Source organism: Bufo bufo, chromosome 3 (assembly GCF_905171765.1).
Source record: "Bufo bufo chromosome 3, aBufBuf1.1, whole genome shotgun sequence".
In the NCBI taxonomy this organism is placed as follows: Eukaryota; Metazoa; Chordata; class Amphibia; order Anura; family Bufonidae; genus Bufo; species Bufo bufo.
The window spans coordinates 35,525,760-35,547,321 of NC_053391.1; the positions used below are offsets into that span (position 1 = coordinate 35,525,760).

Here is a 21,562-nt window from a genome sequence, read left to right on the forward strand (position 1 = left end):
ATAGAATTGTATTATGGTCATGTCCAGTGGTTGGGTCATGTTGGGGGTTGTAGTGTTCAATGTGTACAGTATAATAGAATTGTATTATGGTCATGTCCAGTGGTTGGGTCATGTTGGGGGTTGTAGTGTTCTATGTGTACAGTATAATAGTGTATTATGTCCAATGGTTGGTGGTTGTAGTGTTCTATGTGTAGAGTATAATAGTGTATCATGTCCAATGGTTGGGGGTTGTAGTGTTCAATGTGTACAGTATAATAGAATTGTATTATGGTCATGTCCAGTGGTTGGGTCATGTTGGGGGTTGTAGTGTTCTATGTGTACAGTATAATAGTGTATTATGTCCAATGGTTGGGGGTTGTAGTGTTCTATGTATAGAGTATAATAGAATTGTATTATGGCCATGTCCAGTGGTTGGGTCATGTTGGGGGTTGTAGTGTTCTATGTGTACAGTATAATAGTGTATCATGTCCAATGGTTGGTGGTTGTAGTGTTCTATGTGTAGAGTATAATAGTGTATCATGTCCAATGGTTGGGGGTTGTAGTGTTCTATGTGTAGAGTATAATAGAAGTGTATTACCGTCATGTCCAGTGGTTGGCCATGTTGGAGGTTGTAGTGTTCTATATCATAATACTGATATATGAAGTGTCTGTACTCCCGCTGTTCTCTCCCTCTTACCAGTCTCATCTTGATGTCTATATAAAGTATGATAATATAAATGGCTCAGTTTCAAGACCTTCGCGGTGATTTCTAGTATATAACGTCTCCTGGCAGCAGACGCCGGATCTGCAGTATAAGGACTTCTGTTTGTATTCATCATGGCTGGGTAACTTTATGTCTTGTACGAACTTAAAAGAAAGAAAGAATTACCGTATTATTAAAACGATTGCTTGAGCCCTCGGGCACCATCTGTGCCTCTTCTATATTGTGCCACAACTTAACCCCTTGTATTCTCATCCACCCTGCTCTCTAATGTAAGTAAACTTCAGATCTGCGTTACACTACGCTAAGGCTGACTGGTGGACTCTATCATTTATCTTATGGTCATGCTTAGATGGTGGGATGGATAGACAGACGACATCAATAGAAGTAGTGGGACATACTTTTTGCCCATTCATCCAGAAGAACATTTGTGAGGTCAGACACTGATGTTGGAGAAGAGGACCTGGCTCACAATCTCTGTTCTAGTTCATCTTAATGTTATTGGATGGGGTTGAAGTCCGGGCTCTGTGCAGTCTAGTTCTTCTCCACCAAACTACCCTGACCATGTCATATATCATGTCTTTATGGAGCTTGCTCTGTGACTGGGGCACGGTCATGTTGGAACAGAGAAGAGCCTTTCTCAAACTGTGTTCCCACAAAGATGGAAGTATTAATATTTCTCTTCACTGGAACTAAGGGCCTTAGGTTGACCCCTGAAAACCCCCCATAGTATTATCTCTCCCCCTTACAGCTGGCACAATGCAGTCAAGCAGGTAATGTTCTCCTGGCATTCACCAGACTTTTTCATCAGACGGCCACATAGAGAAGACTCTTCCCCTGCTCCAGAGCCCAGCAGTGAGGTGCTGTCCATCACTCCATCCGATGCTTGGCATTGTGCTTGGTGATGTAAGGTTTGCATGCAGCTGCTCGGCTATGGAAACCCATGCCATGAAGCTCCCGGCACAGCACAGTTTTTTTGAAATGTTAATGGCGTAGGAGGTCTGGACTCTGCAGTTATGGAGTCAGCAGAGCATTGGTGACTTTTATGCACTATGCTGCTCAGCACTCGGTGTAATGTTACAGGGTCTCCACTTGGTGGCGGAGTTGCTGCAGTTCCTTTCACTTTACAATAATACCACTCAGATATTAGATAGATATATTGATATTAGGTAGATAATTATGGGCAGCATGGTGGATCAGTGGTTAGCACTGGTGCCTTGCAGTAAGGTCAACCAAGGTCAACATCTGCATGTAATTTGTATGTTCTCCCCGTGTTTGCGTGGGTTTTCTCCCACACCCCTGATAGGTAACGTAGATTGTGAACCCCATTGGGGATAGCGAGCAATGACAATGTCTGTAAAGCTCTGTGGAATAGATATGAGATAGATAGATATGAGATAGATAGATACTAGATAGATAGATACAAGGGCGGCGTCAGCACCCGGCATACCCGGGCAAGTGCCAGGGCCCACAGCTCCTGTGGGGCCCACAGCACAGCTGCCAGAGGCCAAAAGCACTGAGCGCTTCCATCAATACAGAGGAGCTGTGTCATGTCACTCACCGCTCAGCTCCCCGCGCTCCTCCCCTTCTTCAGGCCGGCGGCGCTCTGAATGGTGAAGCAGAAAGACTTCTCCCTGCTCCACCATTCAGCCTGCAGGCACGGATCGCGCTGCCAGCCTGTGTGGGCGGTGCCTGTAGCCCGGTAATCTGCATAGGCTCCGCCCACACAGTGCTGCAGAGCAATCTGTGCCTGCAGGGAAGAGAGGACTGTGAGCTTCAGGAGCGGAACAAGATGAGTAGGTACTGTGTTTTTTTGTTTTTAATACAGAGGGGTCACAGAGGACTTTATTACTATAGAGGGGGCAGAGAGCGCTTTATTACTATGGAGGGGGCACAGAGGGCTTTATTAGTATGGAGGGGGCACAGAGGGCTTTATTAGTATGGAGGGGGCACAGAGGGCTTTATTACTATGGAGGGGGCACAGAGGATTTTATTACTATGGAGGGGGCACAGAGGATTTTTATTACTATGGAGGGGGCACAGAGGACTTTATTACTATGGAGGGGGCACAGAGGGCTTTATTACTATGGAGGGGGCACAGGGGACTTTATTACTATGGAGGCGGCACAGTGGACTTTATTACTATGGAGGGGGCACAGAGGGCTTTATTACTATGGAGGGGGCACAGAGGGCTTTATTACTATGGAGGGGGCACAGAGGACTTTATTACTATGGAGGGGGCACAGAGGGCTTTTTTACTATGGAAGGGACACAGAGGTCTTTATTACTATGGAAGGGACACAGAGGTCTTTATTACTATGGAGGGGGCACAGAGGACTTTATTACTATGGAAGGGACACAGAGGACTTTATTACTATGGAGGGGGCACAGAGGGCTTTATCACTATGGAGGGGGCACAGAGGGCTTTATTACTATGGAGGGGGCACAGAGGACTTTATTACTATGGAGGGGGCACAGAGGGCTTTATTACTATGGAGGGGGCACAGGGGACTTTATTACTATGGAGGCGGCACAGTGGACTTTATTACTATGGAGGGGGCACAGAGGGCTTTATTACTATGGAGGGGCACAGAGGACTTTATTACTATGTAGGGGGCACAGAGGGCTTTTTTACTATGGAAGGGACACAGAGGTCTTTATTACTATGGAAGGGACACAGAGGTCTTTATTACTATGGAGGGGGCACAGTGGACTTTATTACTATGGAGGCGGCACAGTGGACTTTATTACTATGGAGGGGGCACAGAGGGCTTTATTACTATGGAGGGGGCACAGAGGACTTTATTACTATGGAGGCGGCACAGTGGACTTTATTACTATGGAGGGGGCACAGTGGACTTTATTACTATGGAGGGGGCACAGTGGACTTTATTACTATGGAGGCGGCACAGTGGACTTTATTACTATGGAGGGGACACAGAGGGTATTACTAATGTGAAGGGGGCACAATGGGCATTTCTACTATGAAGGGGGCACAGAGCCAGAGGGCATTACTACAATGAAGGGGGCACAGTGGGCATTATTACTGTGAAGGAGGCACAATGTGGATTTCTACTATGAAGGGGGCACAATGGGGATTATTACTATGAAGGGGGCACAATGGGGAATATTACTGTGAAGGGGGCACAATGGGGATTATTACTGTGAAGGGGCACAATGGGGATTATTACTGTGAAGGGGGCACATATAGGGCATTACAACTGTGAAAGGGGCACAGAGGGCATAACTACTGTGAGGGGGCACCCTTCTGTACAAAACTACTATGAAGGTTGTACAATGAGGGCAATACTACTGTGAGGGGGTACAATTTTCTTTAAAGTATTGGGGGCGGTAAAGGACACGCCACTGTAGCAGGGAACTATTTGCTCCCCGCTCCACCATTGAGCCTCCAGCGCTCCACAGCAGCAGCACGATGTCCTCACACATGGTCCTGCTGATCTGTGTAGGAGGAGGAGCGGGGCAGGCTGGGAATCAGCCTCTGCTCCTCCTACACAGCAGCGCCATGTGTCACAGTATCCTGCTGACGGGGAGCGCAGATCATGGGAGGAGCCAGGTGACTGAGGAGAGGAGGATTTATTGTTTGTTATTTTACTTCCTGTGAAGGGGGCACATCTGGGCATAACCACTGTGAAGGGGGCACTGGGCACATATCTTGGCATATCCACTGTAAGAGGGCACATATCTTGGCATATCTACTATGAAGGGGGCACATATCTTGGCATATCAACTGTGAGGGGGCACATATTTTGGGATATCTACTATGAAGGGGGCACATATCTTGGCATATGTACTGTGAGGGGGCACATATCTTGGCATATCTACTGTGAGGTGGCACATATCTTGGCATATCAACTGTAAGGGAGCACATATTTTGGGATATCTACTGTGAAGGGGGCACATATCTTGGCATATCTACTGTGAGGGGGCACATATCTTGGCATATCTACTGTGAGGGGGCACATATCTTGGCATATCTACTGTGAGGGGGCACATATCTTGGCATATCTACTGTGAGGGGGCACATATCTGTGAGTAGACCTGAGGGACTGAAACACTGTGTAGAAAATAAAAGTAGGCACATGATTCCCATATATCCGCTCTGTGTAAGGGATTGAAACTATAATACATGCAGTTTCATTGCTGTAAGCGCCGTTCAAAATGGCACAAGGGGGCCCACTGAGACTTTATCGCCCAAGGGCGCACATGAACCTGAAGCCGGCCCTGGATAGATGGATAGATAGATATTAGATAGATAAATAGATAAATATTAGATAAATAGATAGATACATATTAGATAGATAGACAGATACAGTCAGGTCCATAAATATTGGGACATCAACACAATTCTAACATTTTTGGCTTTAGACACCACCACAATGGATTTGAAATTAAACAAACAAGATGTGCTTTACCTGCAGACTGTCCGCTTTAATTTGAGGGTATTTACATCCAAATCAGGTGAACGGTGTAGGAATTACAACAGTTTGCATATGTGCCTCCCACTTGTTAAGGAACCAAAAGTAATGGGACAATTGGCTTCTCGGCTGTTCCATGGCCAGGTGTGTGTTATTCCCTCATTATCCCAATTACAATGAGCAGATAAAAGGTCCAGAGCTCATTTCCAGTGTGCTATTTGCATTTGGAATCTGTTGCTGCCAACTCTCAAGATGAGATCCAAAGAGCTGTCACTATCAGTGAAGCAAGCCATCATTAGGCTGAAGAAACACAACAAACCCATCATAGAGATAGCAAAAACATTAGGAGTGGCCAAAACAACTGTTTGGAACATTTTTAAAAAGAAGGAACGCATCACCAAAAGACCACGGAAAACAACTGCGGTGGATGACCAAAGAATTCTTTAACTGGTGAAGAAAACTCCCTTCACAACAGTTGGCCAGATCAAGAACACTCTCCAGGAGGTAGGTGTATGTGTGTCAAAGTCAACAATCAAGAGAAGACTTCACCAGAGTGAATACAGAGGGTTCACCTTAAGATGTAAACCATTGGTGAGCCTCAAAAACAGGAAGGCCAGATTAGAGTTTGCCAAACGACATCTAAAAAAGCCTTCACAGTTCTAGAACAACATCATATGGACAGATGAGACCAATGAAAAGAGAAGAGTATGGAGAAGGAAAGGAACTCGTCATGATCCTAAGCATACCACCTCATCAGTGAAGCATGGTGGTGGTGGTGTCATGGCGTGGGCATGTATGGCTGTCAGTGGAATTGGTTCTCTTGTATTTATTGATGATGTGACTGCTGACAAAAGCAGCAGGATGAATTCTGAAGTGTTTCGGGCAATATCATCTGCTCATATTCAGCCACATTCTTCAGAACTCATTGGACGGCGCTTCACAGTGCAGATGGACAATGACCTAAAGCATACTGCAAAAGCAACCAAAGAGTTTTTTAAGGGAAAGAAGTGGAATGTTATGCAATGGCCAAGTCAATCACCTGACCTGAATCCGATTGAGCATGCATTTCACTTGCTGAAGACTAAACTGAAGGGAAAATGCCTCAAGAACAAGCAGGAACTGAAGACAGTTGCAGTAGAGGCCTGGCAGAGCATCACCAGGGATGAAACCCAGTGTCTGGTGATGTCTATGCGTTCCAGACTTCAGGCTGTAATTGACTGCAAAGGATTTGCAACCAAGTATTAAAAAGTGAAAGTTTGGTTTATGATTATTATTCTGTCCCATTACTTTTGGTCCCATAACAAGTGGGAGGCACAATTGTAATTCCTACACCGTTCACCTGATTTGGATGTAAATACCCTCAAATTAAAGCTGACAGTCTGCAGTTAAAGCACATGTTGTTTGTTTCATTTCAAATCCATTGTGGTGGTGTATAGAGCCAAAATTTTAGAATTGTGTCGATGTCCCAATATTTATGGACCCGACTGTAGTATTTCAGTCATCATCCGGTTTCCCAAGTAACTTTGGATGTTATTTGCTTGGGATTCACCCTGTTTGGAATCCTCTCTATAGGAAAGCCTCACCAGACATGTCAGATGCTGAATCAAAAAAATTTTATCTTTGAATTTCCCGTTGAGTCCTAGAAAGCTCATTCACAGGAGTGAGACGTCTCGGTTTCATACTGTTCCACTGGATGGTGAGAAGATCATTATCTTCCATCTTTAAAAATACATGAAGTGGAAATCCATCCTGGCCAGGCTGCCAGGCTTCATCGGTCATGTATTATGTATTCTCCACTGTTCTGTGGTCACCTGTACAAGTGCAGAGTGATTGTCCGCCCCTCCCAACACAGCGCCGGTAAACAAACAAACACAAGATCGGGTCTCCTTAAAGGAATCATCTTTCATTACAAAAACAGTTCCTTTAAGGTTCTGGCTCCAGGACGATAAAAAAATTACTTCCTGTGCCCTATGGTCCAGGAGTAACTGGTGACACCTTTTTTTGTTAGGCCTCACTTTACACTTAGTTCATAGGGAATTGTATCAAGGGCAGGATCCACCTGTGATCTGAATAATCCCCTTCACAAGCAAGAATATTTGACCCTGTCATGAGACATGGGATTTTATGGACAGAATACAGGCTGCCATAAACCACACATGCTTGGTTTTCTGAGGGATACTCATGGATGGCCTATCCTTAGAGCAACCAATGTGAATCCAACCCCTGGGACAGGTACTGATCTGCAGAACTAAGTGGTGTAGATACAGGTACAGATGTCCCAACTATCCCTGGGTGGTCACTGGAAGGTCATCAGTGAACTCCCATCGATGGCCTATCCTCTAACTGATGGGCTTGAATGGAGGTCCTTAGGAAGATAGCCACTTGTAAAGTATATAGTCCAAAAATTGCTCTCCATAATTTTTTGGAATGTTTTCTGGTGCAGATGGCACTATCCTTGATTATCTGGTACCATGTGATGAAGAGATCTCATTTACATACAGTACAGACCAGGGGAAGTCCAACCTAAGGAACCTTCAGCCCCTCCTTAGGTTTTAACACAAACAGCATAAATTCATTTTGATGTCTTGCCCAGGGCTACACGTTCGCAGACATCTTAATTTCTCCCCGGCTTGGGAACATTGAGATGTATAACATCACGTGTTCTCCCTGTTTTCCCCTTATTAATATCAAATGCAAAAATTATGGTTTTAATATCCAGAAATTCCAAGCTGATCTCACCCTCCATCTTCTGTAATTTCCATCAACGTAAGAAGTCAGTCTTTCTCCAGACTTAGAATTACAGGATTTTTTTTTCGGTTCTCTGCGTGCCAGCCTCGGAGAGGTTCCTTCGTGAAGCAGTTTATGATCACATGTAATAATTCACTGGTTTTCCTGCCCCGGTGACATTTTGATCACCCTCTCATCATAAAACACAGCCAGCTTTTATGTCTTGCTCCTCGTCTGCCTAGAATTCTTTTTCTTCACAGATCTTTTGATGACTTTCTCAACAGCCAGGAATAAGACAGTTGTTATTACTGATTTATGGTTGGACTTCTTGGATATAACTTTTTGGATGGAGAAATATGGACTGTATCAGGACGGGCCGTAAGAACATATTTAGCTAATGTTTTGCAGGCTCATATGCCTGTACACATTAGATTAATCTCGGTTTCTGTTGGCCTGACCGACCATCTAATGTGTATGGTGTGTCCCTACTCACCCCAGATGCCAGATATCTGGAGAAAGGACACACCTTAAACCTTTGACTCAGTGGGTTGGGTGGAATAGCTGTCAGCTTAAGGAGCCATTATCTGACAATCTTCTGAAGTGTATGGCTTAGAACTCTAAGATTCTTCTAAGATGTCTCCATGAAGGACAGCAATGGTGGGTGTCTATAAGGTGGCATCTCCAAGCACCATGCCTGTTCAGTTGAGTTTTGAGATTTCCCAGTGGAAATTCCATTAAAGGGGTGTCTCATCACAGATCATCCCCTTTCATATATCAATAATTACCATGGTATGGCTTCCATTGCAATTGAAATGTAGTATTACACAACATGCAGGGGTGAATGCAGAGGGTCGTTAAGGGGGCACTAATACTGTGTTTGGGGCAGTAAAGGACAACTATTATTTTGTGGGAGGCAATATTATTGTGTAGGCAGTATTGTGTTGATGCCTTCTGTCAGTTTGGACCCCCCTACAACATGGGACCAGTTTTAGGATTTTTTCCCAGGGCCAATTTAAGTTCCCAGTCTACCCCTGTGTAAGATGGCACTGTTACTGTGGTAGGACACTATTACAGTATGGGGCAGAATGGGAGGCACTTTATATTACGTGATCCTTCCATGGTGCATCTGCTACTCCCAACATTTTTCCGTAAGGAACATTAATTTCATCAGACATGCACTGCCACCACTTCCAACCATTTTATGTACTATGTTCTTTCATCACCACCTCCAGCCTTGTCCTATAAGAACCACCCATCCTAATACTTTTTTATTAGTATTTTTTATTTTATTTTTTACACAAGAGAAAAATTGTCTGGCCACAAAGATAATAAAAAATTAAAGTTCTCATGCCTTTGATTCTTATTTGCTCCTTCATTACTTCTACAATCCCACATCATTGTGGAGTTCCAGCCTCTGCTCACTCGGGGTAATCTCATAAAAAGAGGCTCTCGGTCTGTGAGCACTTCACATGGTGAAGATCTGGAGATAATGATGAAAAAGCTCAAACTAATCTGATTTTCAGCATCAAAAAATAGAAAAAAAATCTAATTTTCACATTTCACACAGAAATCCGTCAGAGAAAATCGCTTTCCAGTTTCATCATGGAACAATAATTACTGCAGGATACGCCGGCAACGGGTATTTATAGCTCGCTCCATAGTAAATACTGGGTAGTAGGGGGCGTATATGTGGTAGTGAGCAGCCGGCGCTATTAATAAAGGATCTTCCAGAAGAGACGCAGAGTAGGAAGAGACATATCATTAACTGAATTATAGATCATGTACAATTATTACGTTTCATGTAATACAGCAGTCAAAATAACCCCCTCCCTCCATGCAATTTTTGGATTTAAAGGGAACCTGTTACATTGAAAGTTCAGGCGGCATGTGATAGAGTAGGAGGAGCTGAGCAGATAAATATATAGTTTTGTGGGTAAAGATTCAGTCTAAGTTGTCATATATTGATCTAAACCTCTGCTCTAAGAGCCAGTGCTTAAGAGTCCAGTGGGCGGTCCTATCAGTGATTGACGGTTTTCTCTGTATGCTCACTCATACAGGAAAGGCTGTCAATCACAGAATAAGTTCCCACAAAGTTATATATCAATCTGCTCAGCTCCTCTTGCTCTATAACATGCTGCTTACCGATAAGATAGAATTTTTAATGAGACAAGCTTTTTTTAAAGGGGATATGTCATCTCATACATCGGGGGCATATCGCTAGGATATTCCTCCAATGTCTGATAGGTGCGGATTCCACCTCTGGGACCCGCACCTATCTCTCAAACGGAGCCAGCAAAGAGAAGGAGCAATGACCGCGCATGCGTTGCCGCCCCTCTATTTATTTCGATGGGAGTGCCAAAAATAACCTGGCGGTGCACTTCAGCTATTTTCGCAAGTGAATGGGCAGTGCACCGTGCAAGCGTGGCCACCGCTCCATACACTTCTCTTGCGCTGACAGAAATAGCCAAGACAGCGCTCTGCTATTTTTGGCACTTCCATAGAAATGTATTTAGGGCGGCTGTGCATTCGCAGTCCTCTCTCCTTTTTTCTTTTCGGACTCTATTTTAGAGATAGGTGTGGGTCCCAGAAGTGGCACCCACACCTATCAGACATTGGAGGCATATCCTAGCCTTATGCCCCCTATGTATGAGATGACACAAAAATTTCCTTTATGATTTACTTCGCTTTCTTTTTTTTAGATATACATGGCCTAGTGCCCAAAATGGTCACTTATTTCATTTTCAGGGCTAGGGAATTGAAAAGTCAGAATCTGATTGGCTGCTATGATCAGTGGCACTAAACTTTTTGCCATAAAACAGTCATATTCATGCAATTTTGTGCGCATTCTCCGATAGTTCATGGGTGGTGCCTTCTCAAAGAGCATGGGTGGTGCCTTGTCAGAGCATGGGTGGTGCCTTGTCAGAGCATGGGTGGTGCCTTGTCAAAGCATGGGTGGAGCTTTCTCAATTAGAGCATAGGTGGGACTCTCAAAGAGCATAGATGGGGCTTAACCTGTCTTGCAATTTGGGTTGAAGTGTTGGGAGTCATGAGTTTAGTAACTGTCAATTTTGCTAAAAATCTAAAAAAGTTAGGGACCAAACAAAGGGCAGTATTGTGGTGCCTATGGCCATATTCTACCTCCATGTGTCTCGCTCCAGGACATTCTGTATGATGGGTAATCTCCTCTACAAGCACTCCTACTGGAAACTGTGGTGACTACCAAGGCCCATATTTCATACAATCAGTTCACACCGCAGACCGATCAGTAGATGTACGTGTTTGCTTTCCTTTCTTATTGCTCTAGGCTGTGTCCCTTTAGAAACGTTCTATTTAAAGGACTCTTCTTTTTCCTTCCAGGTGAACACACAATCGATCCTGATTTCTAGCGGTTGTGCTCATTCTCAGATATTTATTATCACAGTTAGTGGCGGCGTTCAGCACAGTGACTAATGCAGTCACACAATGTACCACAACACTCAGCGGACGCACTGTCTAATTATTAATCCATTTTATTAAAGGTTCTCCAGCCTTGCATGGTCCATTCATCAGTATGTGGGATGTCTCTTTGTGTTTGCCTCTAGGCACAGTATTGTTGAAGGGACTCTCATCATCTCTTTTTTAACGTGTGGGCAATTAGCTGATCACCAGTTCTGCTCAGAGCAAAACCAGCCAGGCATTTCCCCAGCAGCGCCCACTAGAGGGGAGATGCAGTATTACATGGTGGGAATTCAGATAACTGGTAATACAAAGACAGCTCAAGTCTGTGAGAACAGGAGCCACTTGTGTACAGCAGCTCTGTGGAATGGACCCTCTTATATGATGTCTATTTACTCTAATAGAACATTTGGACATGGGTTATCTTGATAGGACAGCCCCTTTAAGTGAGAAATCCAGTTGCGAGCTAATGTGTGTAGAACCAAACAAAAAAGCCTCAATATAAAGCCGTAATTTAGGGCAGGGAAGAGACAACCATATAAACCTATAATGTTGTTGAACAAACAACACAAAAATGCCCAATGTATGCAAAAAATATATACTTTATTAAATTATAATAAACATATCATGATTACTAAGATATTAGAGATAACAAGAAAAGAGTATGAAGAATCAGCAGAAAAAACGGATGCCGCGATCCACTGGCCGGTGTCACTGCTACCCACCAAAAGATGGAACACATGTCAAGTATACCAATAATAAGCAGCAGGGAGATTCACAATACAATAGCCGATAAAATATGACTGATCTAATGTTAGTTAATGTGAGCGTCGCCCTGGTGCATAACCGCCAGATGGATCTCAGCCACTAGAGTCTAGCAATGTAAAAATATATGTAGAGCCCTCACATAAGTGAGACCACACACACCAAGCCTTATTATAACGGATATGAGGGAGCTCATCTGTGGATAACAGATAGAAAGTTAAGGCATACTATAAGACATGATGGAGGGTAAAGGCAGCAGGCACGGGACAGGCTAGGAACCTCGACGCGCGTTTCGCCTCAGCTTTGTCAGGAGGTAAATCAAAGTGTGACCATAACCCCCTATTTGTATCCACCATGTAGCTCCAGGGCATATGATCGTAATAGGTAATTACAACAGCTGATACTTACTATTGAGCGCTCCATGCCTGATGATGCACGCCGAGTACATCATGGCGACGCCGCACTCGTCAGGAGGAGGGGTAGAACGCAAGCTGTGCATTCCAGCCCGCCTCCCAAGGAGACGTAGCGGCGTCCAAACGTGACCCGGCGCACAGCGCATCACAGCATAGCGCTGCATCAGCCTATCCGATCAAAGGGATGTCCAAACTATATCTAATATAAGTCCTGTGTGGAGAGTCTACATAGGAGATATCAATTGTTAGGAGGGCCTAAGTGGGGAGCTGAATACATCTAGGCATAAATACCATTAAGAGAGAATGGATATATACCATCACGGTTATTGCGGAGCTGAATACATCTAAACATAGATACCATTAAAAGAGAGTAAGTACATAATATCACAATTTGAAACAGGGAAAGTAAAGCAGCTCTCACCCCACCGTCCACCTGCCTGGAGCACGGATGGCAACCTCCGGACTTGATTGCTGTGAAATATTCAAGACCAAGAAAAATCCAGCTTCCAAGATGCAAAAGGTGGAATCTTTATTGTGCGTTTAAAATCCAATGCAGGACATCACAGGTTACAGTAACGCGTTTCAGACCGCAAGTAAATCAGGGTCCTTCATCATGCTGAAGAACCCTGATTTACTTGCGGTCTGAAACGCGTTACTGTAACGTGTGATGTCTTGCATTGGATTTTAAACGCACAATAAAGATTCCACCTTTTGCATCTTGGAAGCTGGATTTTACTTGGTCTTGAATAATATCACAATTATCTTATGACATATCATTCGGCACTATAAATATGCCATAATTTGGCCAAAAGACATGATATCACATTGATATAATCATGATACAGGAAGTACTATAGATGAATACCGTACATGATCATGAGAAGATAAATGACATAAAAAATACATAATATACACTATATAATCACGCATATCATGATTGTACCCTACTATCCTCAAGCCCCAATATTAAGAAGTAAAAAATACATAACAAAAAAAAAAAAAGTGGTTGATTGCTTAATACATGAAAATCTGATACAGAAAGTCTTTTTAATATTATCATAGTGAAAATATCATAATTGATAATTTAATCCTAGTGCAGGACAAAACCGAATTAACAAGAACGAGGTGGTCATGCTGCCAACCCGCACGGATCGGCAGTACATACCCTCCCATATAAAGTGCTAGTATTTCCATGGTGGTCCATCTCCATGTTCACAATGTATATGGATCATCTCTCTCCTCACAACTCTCCAGTCATCACATTATATGGTCACACAGAAAACTGTATAGGTAAAAAAAACAGTTAAAATCACTGAAAGAATCAGCATAGAAACTTAACTAAAGAAAGGATTTGAAACTCAATGCCTCATTCAATCCGTGAGGAGTCAGTGTTGAGCAGAACCATCCATTTTCTTTCTTTTTGGAGGAGACAACGTTTTATGTTGCCCCCCCTGATCCCCAGTCGTACACGGTCAATCCCTTTAAAAGAGATACCTCCAGAATTACAGTTATGGGCTTCCCTAAAGTGTTTCGCCACTGGTTTCAGTTTTTTAAGTTTGTCATATTCAGTAATCTCAGCGGCCGCCTTAATATCACGAATATGCTCCAAAACTCTTGTCTTGAGTGCCCTTGTAGTCATCCCAATGTAGATCAGACCACAAGGGCATTCAGCATGATAAATCACTGCCTCTGTTTTGCAGGAAATATGATGTACAATTTTGTACTCCTTCTCCCTGCTTGTGTTGGTGAACTTGTCCGTTCTCGCCATATACTGACATGCAGTGCAGTCACCACATGGAAAGAATCCCCACTGTGGACCCTTATCACCAAAGAGACCACCTTTTTTCGGAGCCACATAATGTCTCCTAGTCACCATATCCTTAAGATTTTTTGCTCTCTTCCAGGTGACCAATGGTCTCTCAGAGATAACTTTCTTTAGGTCCCTATCGGTTCGAAGGACCTGCCAGTGTCTTTGGAGAATATCCTGCAATTGTCTCCATTGAGCATTAAAGTTGGTAATAAATCTGGGGAAACCATGATCTCTTTCTTTTTTGCGGGGAGAATAATTTAACAAGTTATCCCTGGAAGAGTTCTTAGCCCTAATATATCCCTTCCTAATCACTTTCTTACTATAACCCCTCTCCAGGAATCTTCTCGATAGATCCTCTGCCTCTCACTCAAAACTGGCCTCACTGGAGCATATCCGACTAGCCCTACAGAATTGGCCAATAGGTATAGCATGCGAGACCTGTGGGTGATGTGAGGAAGAGGAGAACAGCAATGAGTTGGTGGCAGTGGGTTTCCTATGTATATCAAAACCCAGGAAGCCCTCATTCTCCACAGTGATCGCAAGGTCTAAAAAATCTACATGATCCCTACTGTAAATCCACGTGAGTTTGATGTTCTGATCATTCAAGTTGAGATCGTGTAGAAACCCCTCCAAGTGCGATGTCGAGCCCTGCCAGATAAACAAAACGTCATCTATATACCTCGACCACGAGACCACGGCGTCATGACCCTCCAAATTCATGACTATCTCTTTCCCACAGCCCCAGGAACAGATTAGCATATGAGGGCGCACAAGTCGCCCCCATAGCCGTTCCCCAGAGCTGTAGGAAGTAGCGATCTTCAAACGTAAACGCATTATGTTTCAATGCGAATTCTAATAATGTCATGACCAAATCAATTAAATCTCTATCAAAATTGGTTGTTTCCAAAAAGAATTGCGACGCCCGTAGTCCGTGGTCGTGGCAGATAGACGTATACAGGGACTCGACGTCGCACGTGACCAAGAGCATATCGCTGTCCAAATGCATCTCACTGAGTCTCTTGAGGACATCGGTGGTGTCACGAACAAAGGAGGGTAAGGTCTCTCTACACATCTCTGTAGGTAGAAATCCACAAAGCGACAGATAGTCTCACACAAACCCCCAATCCCAGATACTATGGGTCTCCCTGGTGGAACTCTAGAGGCTTTGTGTACCTTAGGGAGTAAATAAAATGTGGGGAGCACTGGAAAATCTGTAACCAGGCCCTCCCACATTTTAGCACTGATTATGCCACTCTCATATGCACTCCTAAGTATTCCGTCCAATTCCAGTTTATATTGTATCGTGGGATTGCAGTCCAGTTTCCGGTAACAGGACCCATCCCCTAATTGGCGGAACACCTCCTTTTCATACATTCGCACCAGCCAGACCACAACATTGCCCCCCTTGTCTGCAGGTTTAATAATGACATCTTTCATATTCTTAAGTTCTTTCAATGCAAGCCGTAAATCCTTGCTTAAATTGTCATAAGATCTGGTATCACATAGTTTTTCTAGGTCTTGTTTGACCAACTTAACAAATGTGTCAACTGCTGGACAAGATGTCGTGGGGGGCCAATGTTGGGACCGGCGGTGCAGATGTATGGGGAATCTGGACGTATCCGATTCTTGTTCGTCTAATAGCGATTGGAGATCATTCAGGGTTTGTATTTCTAGAGGGGAGAGGTCAGAATGATCATCGCCCCTACTGAAATACTTCTTAAAACACAGTTTTCTTGCGAAGAGTTCCAAGTCCTTCACCGACAGGAAAAAATCTAATTTGAAAAAGTCAGACCCCTCCGCAAGACGGATAATTGGGGTTGTGTGAGAGTAATATCTGAAAGGTTTATTACCTTTAGTACTTCTTTGCTCGTTTCCCCAAGGAGTAGTTCTGCCTTGTTTTTCGCTTTGTGGATGGTGTTCTTAGGCGGGAGGTCCAATTCTCCTCGCCGCCTCCCTCTCCGGATCCCCTGCGCTCGTCTAAAAAATGCTCTCCTTGGCTGTTAGTGGAAGATGTAGACAGAGAGAGAGATGTGTTGCGTGTTGCTTCTTGTCATATGCCAGCGATAGACCTTGTTGTTTTGGAAGTCTACCAAATCTCTCTGGAATTTTTTCACCTTAAGACCTTGGATCTCTTTCTCCCATCTCAAAAGGTCCTCCTCCAACTCACTATCAAATGATTCACAGGCCTCAGCTGGTACCGCCCGCTGAATCTGTTCACGTATAGTATCAATTTCCTTTTCCACTGCTTCAAGTGACTTTCGATCTGCCCCAATCAGAAGCTCAATCAAAGTACGAGAGGGTATCCTCCCACTTTCCTACAAATGATGGATCATCCACCTCAAATGCAGGGAATAACTGCAGTCTTAGGCCGCGTGGGATGATTTCTTTCTGGAGGTACTGCTTGAAGTGAGGCCTTGTTCCCCCACACCTTTATGCGGTTTTTTTAGGAGGTCTTTAATCTTGAGTTTCAAATCCTTTATATTACTGGACTCGGCCCCAGCTGCCACTGACTCTCCAAAGATTGACCCAAGTTGTTTCGCCCAGGTCTTATCACGTTTTCTGAAATCCATATATTTAGAGGCACTATCTGCAAAACAGACAATATATCAATATAGAAACAAACAAAAAAGCCTCAATATAAAGCCGTAATTTAGGGCAGGGAAGAGACAACCATATAAACCTATAATGTTGTTGAACAAACAACAAAAAAATGCCCAATGTATTCAAAAAATATATACTTTATTAAATTATAGTAAACATATCATGATTACTAAGATATTAGAGATAACGAGAAAAGAGTATGAAGAATCAGCAGAAAAACCGGATGCCGCAATCCACTGCTGTGATGCGCTGTGCGCCGGGTCACGTGGGGACGCCACTTCGTCTCCTTGGGAGGCGGGCTGGAACGCACAGCTTGCGTTCTACCCCTCCTCCTGACGAGTGCGGCGTCGCCATGATGTACTCGGCGTGCATCATCAGGCATGGAGCGCTCGATAGTAAGTATCAGCTGTTGTAATTACCTATTACGATCATATGCCCTGGAGCTACATGGTGGATACAAATAGGGGGTTATGGTCACACTTTGATTTACCTCCTGACGAAGCTGAGACGAAACACGTGTCGAGGTTCCTAGCCTGTCCCGTGCCTGCTGCCTTTACCCTCCATCATGTCTTATGGTATGCCTTAACTTTCTATCTGTTATCCACATAAATAATTAAACTCACCTCATCCACTTGTTCGCGCTGCCCGGCTCGTCTTCATTCTTCTTCTTTGATGACCTGGGAGGAAAAGGACCTTTGGTGACGTCACTGCGCTCATTTTTTTTAACCCCTCCATCCCTATTTTACTAAGCATTCTATATTAAGAATGCTATTATTTTCCCTTATAACCATGTTATAAGGGAAAATAATAAAATCTACACAACACCGATCCCAAACCCGAACTTCTGTGAAGGAGTCTGGGTTTGGGTCTGGGTACCAAACATGGCGATTTTTCTCACGCGCGTGCAAAACGCAATAAAACGCTTTGCACTCGCGGGGAAAAATCGCGCATTTTCCCACAACGCACCCGCCTCTTTTCCCGCACGTCACCCGCAACGCCCGTGTGAAAGAGGCCTTAGGTGCCTGCCACATGTGGTCGTGGTACCCTAGAGGAGATCCCCTTTAAGGAAACCGACCCTTCTTCATTTATCGATATGCAGCTAATTAGTTTTTCATATAAAAAAATGGTGGTGTGCAGGACTGATATGGCGGAATAGTTTGCGCCCGCTGGTAATAAGATGTTGCAATGCTGAAAGAAGGTAATTAGAGCTCGGGGGCAATGATCCCTGCTCCAAACTTAATAAAGCTTTGTCTGGATAACAAGATCTCTCAGCTCCATTGTGCCTTAACAAATTGGAAGCAGAAAGGGACAGATAAATCCTGTTTTATTCATGGGGTGAGCGGCGGCTGCAGACGAGACGTTCCTCCTAGTATCAGCGGTTCTGTAGAAAAGTATATAAATGAAAACCCAATTAACAGCAAAAATGGGTAATTTATTGGGAATTTGCTGTTCTAACTTTCTCCCCGTGATGAATCTCCTGTCATTGATGAGCAGTAAAACCATTTTCACGAAAAGCGCCCCTAGACGTCACATTTTATTGGGTTTAATCAGACCTTGATAAAAATCTTAGAGGAGCTATCGCCTCTCCTGACATGTCCGTTTTAGAAGCTACATGCATTCCCCATGGAATAATAATTCTGGAGCCTCTATTCTCATGGCTCTGTGCCGTTCCTCTATTATCCCTGTTAGCAGTTATGAATAGGTTGCCGGCAATCGGCATGGGTGTTACCACTCAGAGGTCTGACACTGGCAGCACTGATTGGATAATGTCAGACTGTGCAGGGACACGCAGCCAGCAGGTAACACCCAGCTGGACCATCATTGCTGATTGCTTGCAATCTATCCATAACTCCTAGTAGGGATAACAGAGGAATGACGCAACGTAGATTCTCAAGAATTATTATTATGTGGGGAATGCTAGTCGTTTCTAAAACGGACATGTAAGGAGAGGTGGCCGCTCCTCTCTAATGTCACAGTAAAGGCCCATTCACGCAACCGCACATTGTTTGCGGTCCACAAAATGCGGATCCGTTGTCAAATATCTAAAGTCTATTACGTGATAATTCTACATCCGTTCCACATGTTCACAAAATACGTAAGGTACTTATCCGTGTGTCTTCTGTTTGCGGATCTGCAAAAAAAGTATCATTTTTAATAAAGCGTCAAAGGTGACATGACAGAGCATTAAAGTTTGCGGACGTTCCATGTGCAGTCTGCATTTATTGCGGAACCATAGACTTGAATGAGGCCACGGACCGCATTCTGCGGACAAGTATAGGACATTTCTATCTCGCCGCTTACGGACATAAGGAAGCGGTTAGCACACGGTGGTCCCATAGAAATGAATGGGCCTGCATCTGATCCGCGAAAATGCGGAAAAAAAAAATACGATCGTTTGAATGGGCCCTTTTAATTCTCTAGTGAAAGATGATTATAAACTGCAAATTGCACAAGTATTCATGCCCTACAGGTAATAGGTGTTAATGACACCTGTGGCGGTGATTGCTGCGTATTACAGTGTGTGTACTATTCTATCAACTTTGCATAACTATTCAAACCCCTCTTCAAACCCTTTGAAGTTACCCAAAGACTGTGCTGTTATGTCCCCTCCGAGCCTCTATTGGGAGGAAGTGGGGGGGGGGGGGGGGGGGGGGGTATTGGGGGGTGAATACTTATTTCACGGTCATATGTCCGGCCAAATCCTGGCATAAATGCTCGTCGGTTTCCATTATAGTCTATGGCAAGAATCAGCAACTTCCGGCGCTTCAGCTGTTCTGAAACTACAACTCCTAGAATCCTCCTTTCATATCTATGGGAGTTAATAGAACAGCCAAGTATGTGTGCATGCTGGGAGTTGTAGTTTCACAGCAGCTGGAGTGCCGAAGGTTGCGGATCTATGGTCTATAGGGTCTGGCGGGCCCGCAGCACTATCTGGCTGTGCTGGATCCGGAGGACCCCGGGAGACTGTTATCTGCCAGATTGCTTTACCGTAAGTGTGAAACTAGCCCAAAGTAAAGCCTTCCAAAAAAGGCTGAAAAATTCAGAAAAAAATTTATGAAAGACCAGCAGAATTTTTTCTTTGATTTTGAGTGTGAATAAACTTATTTACCCAATTCGTCCTTTTTTTATATTTTGCCCAAATGCCCAAAGAGGGGTTGTCTAAGATTACAAAAACCTGGCCACTTTTTTTCAAAAACAGCCAGACACAACCCATAGTCAGGTGTGGCGCTGTTTCTGGGAGAAGGGAGCCATATTTTTCGAATTACGGTCACCGAGATAATCGTGGTTGGATGGTGATTTAAGGTTTAAGGTCTAAATGTGCAGGAATGTCCCCTCCTTGTGTCAAGCTCCGATCACATTATATGAATGAGACCTATATCAGTTAAAAATCCTCATTGGGTTTGCTTTTCACATTCACATTCCATCCTAATAGATGGATTTCATATAATATATCGATATTATTCAAGCCATATTAACCACACCTGAGCTGCAATACCACACTCAGCCTACCGACAACGGTGGCGCTGTTTGTGGGAAAATAAATAGTTTTTCAAACCTACTTATTTTTTAATAAATTGTCAAATGTTTTGTCCTATGTGCAAGTATTCTACATTCACATTTTTATGTCTTTTTTTTTTTTTCTTTTCTTAAGGTGATGTGATGAACTTGCCGCCGTACCTTAGAATGGACTTTTTATTAAATCGTGGTGCTTCAGGAACTAGCAGAGACTTGGGTTTAGGGCAGGCTTGCTTGGAACCTCAGAAAAGCCGAACCCTGAAGCGACCCACAGTTCTGGAACCAATACCCATGGAAAACCCTTCAGCACGTGAAGTACAGTCGTGGCAGCCCAGCGCAGGGGCGGCGGCGGCAGCGGCAGCGGCCGCACCGGTACCTCCACGAGAGGCCACAGAGCTTGGACAGGCAGCTAAAATAAGCAGTTCACAGGAATCGCTGCTGGACTCCCGGGGGCACTTGAAAGGAAATAACCCTTACACAAAATCTTACACCCTGGTATAACAGCAAGAAAAAACAAAAAGCTTGTAAATACTAACAGAAAAAACAAAATGCAAATCAAAGCTACCTTTTTCTACTGAATTCCAACATTTATAATTTAAAGAAAAGAGAAAAAAAAAAAAAAGATTGCCAAAACATTGAAATGACAAATTTTCAAAAACTGTGCAAAGACTCTCTCGTTAACTTTTTGATTTTCCTTTGGATCATCTATAGAACATTCATCTCCTCTTCCGAGATGTCAAACTCTTGAAAGGATTTGGGTTCTTTCTTTATGTTTTTGTTTTTCGATCACATTTGTACCAAAATTTTTTGTACAATCTGGTGCATGTGAACAGTTTACTTGAACGTCCCTAAACACACAAACTAAAGAGAATCCAGATATTAAATTTCAGAGCTATGGAGAAGGAGGGAGGTAATCATGAAGGTCATAAATCTTTCATTTTTTTATTATTATTTTTGATTATTTTTGTTACATAGAGTTCTATCGGAGAATAATTTTTTTTTTTCATTTCAATTATCGTTATGACTCGAATTCTGTCTTTGAGAAATAAAGGGTCTTCTGCCTTCTGCTGTGATGCCTGCTTTAATTTGCCGGCTCATTTTCATTTTCTTTTTTTAAATTTCCGTTACCTATAGGTAGAATATGCACTATACGAGGCTT

At 43.6% G+C, this 21,562-nt stretch overlaps 1 protein-coding gene across 1 annotated transcript in view; it reads left to right on the forward strand.

The window, feature by feature from the left end:
- Positions 1 to 21,297, forward strand: part of DSCAM (DS cell adhesion molecule) — a 414,232-nt gene extending 392,935 nt beyond the window's left edge. The window contains exon 34 of the mRNA XM_040423076.1: positions 20,540 to 21,297. Within this exon, the coding sequence (XP_040279010.1) occupies positions 20,540 to 20,904 (365 nt within the window). The 3' untranslated portion in view covers positions 20,905 to 21,297. The remainder of the gene's footprint in view (positions 1 to 20,539) is intronic.
- The last annotated feature ends 265 nt before the right edge of the window (positions 21,298 to 21,562 follow it).